The sequence below is a fragment of the Helicoverpa zea genome, chromosome 16 (genome assembly GCF_022581195.2).
Source record: "Helicoverpa zea isolate HzStark_Cry1AcR chromosome 16, ilHelZeax1.1, whole genome shotgun sequence".
NCBI lineage: Eukaryota > Metazoa > Arthropoda > Insecta > Lepidoptera > Noctuidae > Helicoverpa > Helicoverpa zea.
Genome location: NC_061467.1, coordinates 9,143,660 through 9,158,087, shown reverse-complemented (window position 1 = coordinate 9,158,087; position 14,428 = coordinate 9,143,660). Strand labels below are relative to the sequence as shown.

The following is a 14,428-nucleotide window of genomic DNA, read 5'->3' as shown; positions in this document are numbered from 1 at the left end:
GTAGGGATAAAAAACAAAACACATACATGTTTTGTTGTTGTGAAGACAGCTGAGCTGCTAGCATCTGCGAAGCCAGGGCACTGGGGACGGTAACAAATAATATGTTAGATTATGTCGTAGCCAGTGACGGTGACGGTACTCCGGCGGAGGGTGGGAGCAACATCACTACATCTCAACAAATCTAGAAAGATTAGGAACAAAGTCGCACGCTGTGATGTCATTAATCTGTTTCCATGATCTTACTCTAGACAATGAAGTAAATATTACGACACGCTTTGCTGATCAATATCACGTTACAAGTAAATACAACTTCCGTTACATTATTCGTGTTTTGCCCTGTTTAGGACGTGGTCATGTTATGTATTGGATATTTAACTTTAATGTTATGCTGGTACGAGATGCTCTGACGCATTGTGCTTCATATGAAATTGTAATGCACTCAGACTGGGGTTAATGGATAATTCAATATTTTGTTATTGACATCGTTCCAAGTGGCAATGACCATGCGCCTGATTGTTTTCAAAACAGATCAATATGGTGATTGGTGAACAGATTGAACCCAAATTTTAACTGTTGTCGTTACAATAAAAGTTATTTAAACGTGAATCTCGACGGGGACACTTTTAGTAGAGAGTAAAAAGTTTGCTTTTCAATTTTTGAAATGTTTTCATAGGATCTTGGCTAAATTAGATTTGGTTGCTAAACGACTTGAGTAAGAGAAAATGATTAAAGGAATTTTGTTGACTTTTGTTCATTGTGAACTTTGTAACAAAAAACTTCAGCAAGACGGAACGGGTTACACTAAATGGTTTTTTTTTCTCAAAAACAATAATATGTTTTAATTAAAATGCAAATTAATTAAGTCCAGTATAATGGAAGGGGTAACTACCATGTAGCGACGTCACGACACCAAATTGGAGGGAGACGAAAGAAAAATTAATGGGAAATGAAATCACGACAGAACAAAGACAGGGGAATTCTACTCTTTTTAATTACACGAAAAAAGTAATTACGGCAAGATAATTAATTAACTGGAACAGAAGTAACGATTAATGATTTTATTATACGAAGGAGGTCGTCGGGGGGGTGGCTTGGAATTGAAATTTCCTTCGGCTTGTGCCGGTCGCATTCCGTTTTGCATCGAAATTCGATTTGTTCACGGGCAACGTTGTTTCGAGTGATTTGATTCAATTAAATATTATGAGCGTAAAGCTGTGCTGAAGCGTGATTAATTTGTCGATTTACGTAGAATAAGGTAACGTAAGAAAAAATATGATTTTCGACTTCGATCGGGCGTTAAACCTGTATACGTAATTGAAGATAGTTGTGGCAATTTCGATAAAAATCTTACAATTTTTAATATTATGTAATTGCAAGACATGAAGATCTATTAAAAAGTCTGAAATCTCACATTTCAAGTATCGTTTGGCGTGTGATCGTGCTGATGTATGAAATGGCTAAAAGGAAGTAATAGAATAAGACATTTAGATATAATATGTTCTTTTATTTTTTGTTGAAGCTCCAAGCGCATATAAGAGAGGTTAGTTATATGCATGAATGAGTTATGTCACACATCAAATAGCTCTATTTTAATGATAAAAAAGTCACAGGTAAAGCTGTTAAAAGATATTATGGTAATTTAGCCGCGAATCAAATCGAATAACAAAAAAATGTATTAGGAACACGCGCCCGCGCCTAGCCACGTAAAAAATGGTGTAAGCCACGACACAGTGAGCGGAACGGAAGCCACCCGAATGTTAATTAATTAAACGAATTGTAAGCAATGAAAGGAGTCATGCTGTTTTACAAATCACTTCAATTAACGATATTAAAAAGTTGGAATGATAACTGAGCTCCGGCCTGCGTGACGACATTTATAAAAACGATTCTTGAACCTTTTTTTGTCAGCCCCACGATGTAGCTAGCAAACGGTCACATTATTTTGACAAGCGTGCGACTTTATCTCCCTTACTTACAAGTAAGATATCATCAGATCGTTTTTTATATTCTTTTCCTTTTTTGACAAATTAGACACTGTATTAACAACAACAATTATTAAGTGGATACATTAATTCTTAAGCTGTGGTTGTGTTTTCTATATCATTTGTTTTCTTCCATAACGGTTTCATTTGAATTTTAAAGATGTTAAATATTCATTGGTATCAATTATTATTCAATTGTCTGAAGAGATTCTTTCTCTTTGTTTATGTTGGTGGACCATAAACTTGACTATGGTCATAAATGTCATTTCAGTTGCATTCAAAAGTTAAGGAAGGCTGCGAAATGGAACACGCATACATTTTCCAAGATACCGTTACTGGCAATTTATTAATTGCACGTTGGAAATGTTACGGGACTTTTAATTGCTGCTTGTAGTGACAATCTATTTACGGTCTCTTGGGTGCACCACGTAGTGTCCAGCAACAAAAAATGGATAGTAAAGGCAAAAACCTATGAAGTTAATCACAAATAACACAGGAATAGCAAAATTATACTAGACCTTACCTGCAAATTGCGCTTTGACTGTATGCAGGGCCTTCTGTGACGGACAAGGCCTGGCCTACTTGGGTCTGAGTAAGGCCTAGGCCAAGCCGTCGCAGTTTGAAAGCTTTAGCGAATTCCTTGATATCTTCCAGATTGATGCCGTCGACCACATTGCTGGATGACTGGCTGATTGTTGGTTGATCTGTGTGAAAAAAAGTGTTTTTTAATTCAGGGTTTAATTTTCGGTAACTAGTGAAATCCCATCTTCAGATGAAACACTTGACCTTTACAATCGATAATATTACACTTGGTAGTTAAAAGTCAAAAAGTTTATCAACAAATATTCAGATTGCGTTTCAGCATGTTTGCGGTTGATTGGGGAGAAAAGCAGAAATCTACTTATTGAGTGTCTACATCCCAGTCCCGCCAGAGAATGAGAGTCAATCGAGTGTAATCATTGCGGCGAATTCTCGCAAGGCGGTACACGGTGGTATCTAAGTTGCGCTCCCAGTGTAATTCCAACGTTACAGGTAGCCTTATCTATTGTTGCTGCCACATAATACACTCTAGAATCTAGTATGTCCCGAGAATTACTACTTGCGTGCAACCAGTTCAATATCGAACAAAACTGGATTGTACCTACATACATATGTTGAGAAATCTGTATACCACATTGTAATAATTTAAACCAGTCCGTACCAACTCTCAAGCAGTTACCCCGTTTAAACGCGAAGCAAAATTATAGCCAAGTTTAGTGGGCAATTTATGTAATTAGTAGATGGTGGCGGTTCCTAATTATGCGGGATGTCATTAGTGTGGAGACGTGCTACCTCCGCGGAGGTTGGCCCGCGAGTGCGCCCTCCCCCCCACCATGCTTAGCTAACCGATGACAAATTACTTTCGCTATCTACCCCCGTTAGTTTAAGGAGTAGTCTGCGTCAATTAAGACAGGGTAGGGTTGGTAAATTGGCAATCGTTTCACCATTTACCGGTGTTCGTAACTCAGACGATTTCTAATTTCGTTTTGTTATGTACGTGAACATAGTGTTGTTCCGGCAATCTTATTACCGCACGTAATAACTTTATGGGGTGATTTTTAGGGGAGCTAGTTAATGTAATATAATTCATATCCGATGCTGTGATTGTTTTTCTTTGTGTACATATTTATGCCTGAGTAAGTTTTTCCATCAAACAAATCTATGGGAATCGAAACTGATAGCTTATAAGTTTATTGTCATGCGAGAGCAAAAGATAAAGCTCTGACTGAACTTTATCGATAACCTTGATTTGGTGCAGGGTTTCCACCATATGCCGTTGTAATGCAATCTCCACATGTGTTGCTATTATGTTTAGTTAATTGGAATTAGGCATGAAGACTGGTTTATTGTTGCTTTTCTAAAATCAAACTTTCTATGCCTTCTTCATATCATTATGTGAAGACCGTAAACAAAAAAGAAGATGGAAGGAGAAGGTATACATAGACGACAACATAATATTTTGTCATTCAATTACTGTTCCATGGTTTGTACAAATTATCACATTGATCTTGCCAATTGACATGCCCTATCAACCATCAGGCATATCCCTTTTTATAAAATGGAAAAGTAATAACGAAATGACGTCTGTTTTCGACGTCCAATTAGAGCACATCGCGTGATGAGCGCACCCATTAATTAGCTTACAAAGATAAGTCAATTGGGCAAAGAGTCGTCCGCAACTATGGCGTCCTGAATTCGATAACAATACATCAAGATACCACACGCTTAATTGTTTAATACATGTAATAAATTAATTAGAAGCAATTAAAGTTTGCGTGTCCACGTATACGTATGTATGACCTGAGTTACGTATTTCTGCTTTTTCTTTTAAGAAATTCGTTATGGCGATTAAGAGTTTTACTTGTTACTTTCTACTGAAGAGCAGGCTTTTACGTAGGGTCGTTATCACAGTTAGTTTTATGGGCGACAGTGGCCTTTGCCTAAATGTAATATGTTTTATTCTTCGTCACACGACACGGTAATTTGCCGTGTTATTATCTTATGACCCAGTCCTGACGTATTTTACGCGTGTTAGCCCTGAGAGACAACGGAATTTCAAGCTGTATGCCTTTTAGGCACCAACCCTTTCACTTGTATACTGATTGTCTAGATTTTTAATGTTACATTGTGGGTTTAATCTAAGATCATAATTATCAAGAATAGGTACTTACACATGTACTGTTAATTTATTAGATAAATAGGTTCAAACTATAATTAATATAGGTACTGAAAACTAATGAAATTAACACACTTATCGATTAAAGTGTAAATTACATATAGGTACTTCGTTAATATTAATAAAGTAGGCGGACAGCTTATGTCAGTGCTAATTGCATAGAATGAAAAAAATGGCAATGAAGCTTAAATTATTTATCTCCTACACAGATGCATATCGTGAACTATTTAAATTAATTCAGTCTCATTTTAAGCTAGATTCAGCAAAGATTAAGACCAAATACGACCTAATTTTGTCCAACGTTATTCGAGACTGATTTATTCGGCTATTTATTTCATTGCTTACCAAATTTCGCTTATCGAAGTACCTTGGGGTAATCGTTTCCTACAGAAAATGATCGGTTAATATCAGATTTGCGTTTGGTTTGACTCGTAATGCGGAGCTCTCATGCTAACTATATGCAAATTGGAAAGTACACTAAAAATGAGGGCCGTTATTAGTTTGCGTTTCCGTTTATTTCAACCTGAATTATATTTGAAATTATCTGAATTCGGACGTTTACGTTTATGATATTATAAATACTGAAAGAGTGTTTGTATGAAATAAGTAGCTTAAATAAAATGCTTACACGTAAAATACAACACTATAATAACAATGCACTATTTTATTCATAGCAGTTAAGGCAGGGCGGCTATTCCGAACATTTTATTTTTAACGCTACATTATTCTTAATTAAAGATTTCGAGTGATTAGGTGTATCATGTATACACAAAGCCATTATTTTCATAAAATTTCCAATAACCAGTCGTTGTCGAAATGACATAAGAAATAGAATTTAATAAATACCATATCGAGACACGCAAATTATAAATTTGTGAGCGCACGTAATGGGTGAAATTACGGGCGCCGAATCGTCTCGATTCATGTTACGATTACGATTTAGAATCGAATACGTTATCAATTACAATTAACGTGATTATTAAAGTAACGGTTGTAAGCACTTTTGAACAAGTTTCTTTAAGAATTTAAGCGTTGTTTGGTAAAAGTTTAAGCTTTTCTTCAATGTTATCGAGGGCTTTCCATTTGCCTGTCCTATTATTAAAAACCCATTTTGTAAATGATCTGACATTAAGTGTAGGTTGATAATTAAGTAAAATATATCGGAGAATCGATTCGGAGTCAAAATAATGATTGTACATCCTACTTATATTATAAATGTGAAAGTTTGTGAGAATGTATGGATTTATGTTTGTTATTCAATCACGCAAAAACGGCTGGACCGATTTGATTGAAATTTGGTATGTAGATAGGTGACACCCTGGATTAACACATAGGCTACTTTTTATCAACACACCACGCGGGCGAAGCCGCTGGCGGAAGCTAGTTACACATAAATGTAGTTTAGTGCTTTTGGTTAAATGCAGTTTCAATGAAATTATTAGTCATAAGCAATCAAGGCCTTAATTAAATTAAATGACTTCGTCTTTTTAAATATTTCCTTATTAATAACTTGTTTATTTATTATTTAATTTTTAAATTCAATGACACAGGATGAATGATTTGACAATTAAAACATATTTATTTTATTTTCTGCGGTAGTGAATGTCGCATGTTTTTTAGAATAACTCCCTAGGTGTTGTTACACATGTCATCAAACATATTTTGTTTGTGACGATATGGGCATTATCACACTGTTTGGGATTGGATAGATAAAAATTAAAACTATATTGGGAAATTCCTAGGCAGGTAAAGTGTTTTACTATGGCATATTCGACTATTTAAACAATTTAAAAGGTTAACGTTAATGTATAATAAAATGTACACGAAAAATTAGGAAATTGCATCGATCAAAAATTACATGACATACGCGGCAAATTAAACGAGATTGATTTAATAAAGTTTCAACATGTTCGATCCCCAATGTCCCTTAATGCAGATCACGTAAATGACGGCACGTTTCTATCTGAATCAACAGGTAAGACCCCTCGCATGAATATAGAAAAATAAAATGTGATACCGATCGATTTAATAAAACATGCAATGTTAGGCGAAAGAATTTATTATAATAATCCTAAATAACGTTGTGAAATGTGGATGTAAATTTCTGCTATGTCTGATGTTAAATGGCTGTATTTTGAGTTGAAGCATGGTGGTTTTCCGATTTCTATGGAAGATTGTGGGATACATTTGTACAGTAATTTAAGAGGGTTTTTTTTCAGGACATATCATACAGAGGATGAAACAACGAAATAAGTAGTAATGTTACAATCTGTAATTTTATGTTGTTAAACACTGCATAAATCAAACATAAAGAACCAGCTGTAAGCTAAAAAAAGCAATGTAAATAATACTGGGTAATAATATAATGACCATGATTGTCTACTGAATCATTCAATTGATTAGTAAGTCGAAACATAATTGAAGGTCAAACATAGTAGTTTTAGCTCTAGGTACATTATTTAGAAGATGGAGGTGGTATTATAGCTAAGAGTTTGTTTAATAAAGTTTTATTACACTTTTGTACATTCTTATGGAATTTATTGTGAATGTTGATATTTCTATATGTATTAACGATTGACAAAGTAAAAAGCTCGAATTAAACTAAAATAGAAATGTGCGCACCAGAAAGATCAATTGCGACTAAATTGAAGAAAAAAAAAACGTAAAAAAAACGCTTCTAGTGAAAAAATCCTTTTCTCGCCTTTTCTACTAATGCCAATTAATTTAAAGTACTTATTTATCGAGTCTATCCGAGTCGGTCCAACTCTTTGTTTTCGCTTACTTTATCGATTGCGTTCAATTTTATCGACGACGTTAATTATTTGTAATGGATTTTAATTAGTTAATTAATTAATTTAGTTCGGTACGCCGGCTGGCACGGTCGTTAGTCGGTTTCTTTGATGCCGACTTGAACTTCCTTTATTTTAGTCGAGGCTCTTTGTATTGTACATTTTAGTGTCATTAGTACGTAGTATATTTACGGGGAATTATGTATAATTATGAATTAATAACCCGTTGTACTTTTAGGAATGTTTCCTTTATTATTTTAAGTGTGTTGTGGCTGAGGGACTTGATTTACTCGCACACAGGAAGTCTTTTGAGTTTATTTTGATAACGGAGTAGGTTATCAGGCCACTAGTTCCAACACAGGCCAATAGTTTCTGCGTACTTACCAAATTAAAGTACCGATTTCATAGTAAACCTAATTGCATTATGAAATATGAATTATCAAAGAAAACAATTGAATACCTACAATTTCTAAAGCATAGGGCACTAAATAGTGCCAACTTGGTCAATAAAATAAGTAGAGCCACTTCCACACTCAATGCACCCATAAATAAATGAAGAAAAACATTTGATGATAGACTAGTAACAGTTTAATGCTATTAGCGTATAAATTATGGTGTAATTGAAAGGGGAGCTAGTGACGTCACGGTCGTTCCCCGTCGGTCATTCAGCCATCAGGCATCGATGCATCTCGTGATCGGAAGCTAAACTATGTTCATTGGTTTTATTATAGAAATGTTTGATGATACATTTGTTGGTAAATGTCGCTGAAAAAGTAATCCCTCAAGAGAAGAGCTAGTTTAGTTCTATGAAGCAAGAAAATTCCCAATAATCGGGCTCACATCTTTATATCTACTCCTTATAAAATAACTTCGAAGCTATTCCACCCAGAAACTTCTCTTCTAAACTTAGCTTCTCTTCTAAACGCCAAAAAATATAACTAAGTAGGTTCCATTGATGAGATGAGTTCACTCGAAAAGAACTCTTGAAATGTATATCTCATTTAAAAGTTATTTTAGGAATGAAAATGTATGTTTTAACAAGTCGATATAATTGTTAATACATAAGGTACAAGTCAAAACAACGATCAATTCAGTCCAAATCTTCAAACGTTTTGTAAGCAGGTACTATAGAAGTTTGCAGCTTATTCAATTACTGAAGTTTAAGTCTTCAATTTAAGTACTAAGTCCCGAACTGGGGCAGTCCATTCAACGATTTTAATCCTTAACAAATCATCGTTTAGGCTATTACGTGTGTTAACCTTACTGAATATATTTATATAGACTGGCCTAGCGACGATAGAAGAGAGGAACTCGGTAATTTAGTAATTGTATCCACTAACAAGGAATTAAATAGTAATCAATAGAACTGGGGCCCGGGCACGAACCTCGTGATGCTTTTAGTTACACGACACGGGAGCGATACGATTTGAAAACAATTGATAGATGAGCGCACGTAATGTTTTATGGCTGGTTGGTGACAAGCGTCAATGTCGGGTCAATATCGTTTAACGTTATAGTTTATTAAGATAAGTACCTAACCTTTTATTCTCACGATAATCTATCATTAATTAAAATACTTTGGCTTGTCTAGGCAATTCTACAAAAGCTATAAGCCAAAATAAGATGTAAAGTGTTCCGTCTTTCGTAAAAGATACACGCCGCGGTTAAAAATATCTCAAAAATCTGACTCACTAAAAGCGATAGATGGATTTGCGAGGCTATTGTTTTAAATTGGTACTTACGCTTAAAGTTTGGGCCTAATTTCGCGTGTTTAGGTTTATGTCGGCCTTAGAAAATGTATTGTCATACCTTGTGACTTACGTAACAATGCGGTAAGTCTTGGATTCAGATCAAGAATGGTTTATTAGTCTATCGTTATGCACTAAGAACCTAGTATCAGGGAAGATCCCTGGGCATCTTAAACCAGTATAAAATATAATACAAAGTTTTTTTTATGACTGAGTGCTTTAATCTATGTTTGTTGTTCAGAAAAGCAGGAGAAAGAAGGATTAACAGAATACGTCCTTATATCTAATGATTTTAAATACCTATGTATGTCGAATTTCTGAACACATTCATAATTTTTACACACGTCAAAGTTCAAAGAATTCCATTGATTCATACGTTTTATTTCACACGTAATTTATAAGCAATAAGGTCTCACCAATAACAGGTATTACTAACCGTCACGGTTAAGTTAAATCAACAATTAAAAATACAAAAAAAAAAACTGCGAGATCAAGATTGTTCGCTTTCGACGTAGGTAATACGCAATTATAGTGTATTAGCTTTTGCCCGCAACTTCGTTCGCGTGGAATAGTGACTACCAGCAGATTTTTGATTTGACCAATAGATGGCGCTATATGTCCGGAATATTTTTTTTTTTTTGTAATAAAAACTATCCTATGTCCTTTCTCAAGTTTCAAACTATGTCTGTACCAAATTTCACACAAATCGGTTCAGTAGTTTAGGCGTGAAGAAAAGACAGACAGACAGACAGACAGAAAGATAGACAGACAGACAGACAGAGTTACTTTCGCATTTATAATATTAGTTTGGATTTTTTCTGAGAATAAATATTGTAATAAAACGGCCAGGTGTTTTGACTTTGTTGGTACTTTTTGCGAGTATCACTTTCAGTTAGGTATATCGAGTATAACAAACAATTAGCAGTAACCGATGGATCGGTTCGTTCAGAAATAGCAAGGAATCGATCGACTCATTATGAAACAATTAACGGAGTAGGTCGCGGTACGTGCCCATTGGATGTTTGATGTAATCAATTTTTAACCGACAATAAAAAAGGAAGTTCTGAGTTTTTTTTCGTATGTTTGTGCGCGATTGTCTTATGTTTGGCTGAACTGATTCTGATGTGAATTTTAGCATATTATTTGTCAGACTTATGAGAAGGTTTTAAGTAGGTACCTATACCAACTAATTGAAGTCGGTTTTAATAATAAGTTTATATTACTTAATGTACTTTTGGAAATTATAAGCAGGTATTAAAACATATTTTACATAAGAGACCGTACCTATCTTAATTCTGCAATCTTTACATTTTTTTCTCCTTCCTTTGGTATCCACAGAAATGAAAAATCCTGGGATTTTTAATACAGACAAGCCAATTGATGATTCTGAAAAGTCAAATCAATGTTCCTTAAAAATAAAAAAGTTACTTTTTCATATGACTGTATGTGTACATGCTTCATGGAAATCGTACATAAAGATATTCGATTTTGTTTCATTACGAAATCTTCGCTTCATGCTTCAGCGTCACCCACTACTCACTACCACATGAACTGACTGGTTACCAACTTTGCAAAAAGGAGGTATTTTTAGAGATAACTCAAAAATATACGTGTGTATCATTAACCAATAATTATCTTGGAGTAATTTCATTTCAAATGTGATCCAAACAAGAAGCAATAAAGAAATATACTTACTTATATTAATTTGTTTCAAAAAAAGTTTCACAATGAAAGCTTTCCGATCAACTAGTAATCGGCAATAGTGAGGTTTAAATATTTTAGTAACAAAGAGTTCCCAATGAAAAGCTACTGACGGCAAACGAATGTCTTCTGTTGAGTATTAGCTTTATTTTCTGAATAAAACATAGCCCATCTGTTGCATAGGATATAGTAAAACTATAGGTACTTACTGCATTTTTTAAACTAAAAGGTTTATTTCTTTGTTTGGTTGAAAATACTTTATCTCAAAATTCAATGTACCATGAATTATCTATGTTTACGCTATGATGATTGCTCGAAAGAAGAAACAATAACATTCGCCTTTAAAACATTCCAGGATTATCTAATAAAAAATACCAAAAACACTATAATTACAAACTGTCATAACTTCCAATTAATCCTCTAAATGAGACAGTCTCTTAAAGACTTAAATTCTAAAAATAATGAACAACATGCAATTAGCACTATGAAACTCCAGACTTCACGACATTAGACCGAAAAGAGGTCACAAATTCATCTAAGTAGAGCCAAATGCTGCCCAAAATAACCCAGTCTCGCTTAAATCTATCTTGGAATAGGTCAAATACACTGTTCTCGAGACGTGGTGGAAATAAAAATCGCACAGTTTCGTTCTAAAAGTGAATGAAATGGGCCAATAAAAATAACTTCGTCTTAAATAAATTGGTACCGTCTGCTTGAGCGGATAGCTGAATTAGTTTCAATTAGATTGTGTGTATACTTCCAAGTTTGTACTGATGCTATCCGATTAAAATTGTCTATTGTTTCCGCTAGTTTTACTTGACATTGAAAGCTGTAGTTTTTTGTAAACGCAGAGTTTTAGAAACTGTTGGCCTGTGGTAAGTAATTGCCATACAATTTTAGGCCTCAATTATATTTATCGACGTGAGTTACTTTTTATCGATATCGATTAATTAATTAACCATGCTGTAATTGAATAGCCCACCCAGGGCCTGCACTATCCGTATCGGCTTTTATATAATTTCAATTTAAATTGTAAGTAATCGAGGAATATTCTTTTTGGAGTAAGTAAGTATTAAGTAGGGCCGGCAAACTGCCACTCGTGTTGCACTTAATTCCAATACATTATTGCTTAACATATCTCTTAAGATAAAGCTGTACGAATTAAATGTGTAAGTGATATTATCAAGTACAACTAAATGGCTTTAAGTTGAGGTACAAATAGTCTTTATTGAACGGAAAGTCAATCCTTTATCAAAATACTGTACTTGCTCAATTTACATCAGAACGAACTATTGAGAACATTAAACGCTCCCTTGAACATATAATTAGATTTGTTCCGAGTTAAAAATCAAATTAAACAAACCTTTTTTTGAAACGCAACCAAATTAACTTTACAATGTCGTGATAAGATCGCGGAGTGGCCGCTCGCCTACGTCGAATGGAAGCGGCTACTTTGCGCTAATCAACTTAACTCGACTGTCACGGAACGCACTCGGGAACTCGGAACTTCTAAACAGTGCCCGGACAGTCTACAACAACTCTTTATAGTATTAGGTAAAATAACTCCTAGGACACTGTTAGACTTCGCCGAGCTAATGGATCGCTCCTCTATGCTTAGAACGTACAACTTTTATGGATAAGTAGAATCGAGTTAGTAGTTTTGTCGAAAATAGCGTTTAAGTTGCTCTTAGTTCTGCTTTTGTTGTGTTGAAATAGCGAATGAGAGTTTGTCAAAATGTTTTAGTGAAGTTACAATGGTAAGTTGGTTTTGTTCTGTATTGAGTCTGTTATAATTAGTTACTTTAATTTTGTGACACTAGTATCTGTGAATTCATAGATGCTCATTATTCTCCGGTGTTCTGTGTGTATTAAAAAGATGTCACGTCTTTCGCAACTATAATATTCAATGATACTTACTTGGCGAATCAGCAAGCAGATCACTATCATCCTGCGAAGGTGACTTCACAGATCCAGGCGACATCTTCACGGGCGCATGCGGTGATGGGATCGGGCCGGATCCGGCGCTGCCGGCACTGCTGGCCGGTCCGGCGTTCGCGTTGTGTGACGTGGTGATCGTTATCTCGCCGTTCGACGCTGCCAGCCTGCGTAACAATAGTATTATGACGTCATTATTTGGTAAACACCAGCTAATAGGATGATTGAAATGTTCGATGTTCAAATTATTGTTTAACACTATCGATAATGTGTTCAAGTATGTGTTCAATGTCCGACATTATGGTTATTAATATGGTTGCCAGTTGTAGTAAGTTAAAATAGGTATAGTTAGTAATTAAAACATGGGTCCATTTAAAGACAACGTGAAGTATTGTACGCTTCAATTGTAAAGTCAATCAATTTAAAACCGGGATCGGTTCGTGTACAACAAAAAGTGAAAAAGAGAAAGTTTAATACATTGTCGAAATGGCTTCGGTGTCTATTGAATATTTCATAGTGTTGCCGAATAAAATCACATTGTTATCTATCGGCGGAGTTTGTGAACCGGCCGAATCGGGAGTTGTTCGCCGCATGAACGTGATTTTAGCTTTCGTCATAGCGAGACCGCACGTAACAGTAAGTTATAAGGTAATCTTAGACAAATGTCGGATAAAGTCAATTAGATGTTGGTATTTTTATCTCAGATACATTTGAATGAAAAAGAAATCTTTTCATGTTCAAACTGTGAAGAGATATCTCTGTTTTAGTTTTATTTTTGCCTGTACTCGGATGTGAATGTTTGACGAGAAACGATGTACTTACAGTGACTTAGGTACACTTAGAATATATTACACTTAGAATATAAAACTCTGTTTAGCCCTTTTTGTTACACAACTGTTCTATATACCTATGTAATTATTAGTACATATTATAGATGGGCCTTTATTTAAAATTTTATTATAGAAGTGAGATGACATGAGACGGAGAAATATGAAATTTAAAAAAAACATTAAATTTGGAATAAGGCAGGAGGATGATATAAATATGTCGTTTAAAAAATCGCTACCAAAAATTCAGAACAATAATACAAATTTTCCCATCCGTCTGTTACTTGAAGATAGGACTATCACTGAACAGCTAGGTACACAGTTCTTATTCACTGTCAAAGAACAATAGAAGCCAATTTTTCTCAATCAGCACCCAGATAAGACGAACGCTTTACGTTTTCCTTTTATGAGTCATTAGACTATTACCCGACTGTGTTAGAAGGCGGGTTATGTATTTACGTAATTGTATTAGTCATACAGTTAATATAAAGTCGTAGTTCATAACGATACAATAAAGTAAGTACCTATGTAGTTCCCGTTACTGGATGTGACTACAACAATATTTTTAAAATATAACGGAACTTTAGGAAATTTTTGTTAGTAGCTTTAAATTAGAGAGGAAAATTAACATCCGATTTTCCTCATATTATGTTTGTCTTGAAAAAGTTTCTAAAATGTTTCGTACCTGCATTGTTTTGTTTATATTGTTCAAAGGAATGTTTTGATAAAG

The 14,428-nt window shown here is 34.7% G+C and overlaps 1 protein-coding gene across 11 annotated transcripts in view; it reads right to left on the bottom strand.

The window, feature by feature from the left end:
• The window catches only part of LOC124637633 (POU domain, class 6, transcription factor 2), a 133,608-nt gene that overhangs the window by 6,677 nt on the left and 112,503 nt on the right, over window positions 1–14,428 (bottom strand). For 9 of the 11 annotated variants that reach the window (XM_047174232.1, XM_047174237.1, XM_047174234.1 and 6 more), the window contains 3 exons: window positions 12,854–13,038; window positions 2,506–2,686; window positions 27–80 (listed from right to left, as the gene is read on the bottom strand). In XM_047174232.1, coding sequence (XP_047030188.1) covers window positions 27–80; window positions 2,506–2,686; window positions 12,854–13,038 — 420 coding nt within the window. The remainder of the gene's footprint in view (window positions 1–26; window positions 81–2,505; window positions 2,687–12,853; window positions 13,039–14,428) is intronic. The other 2 variants (XM_047174236.1, XM_047174242.1) reach the window with 1 other exon arrangement.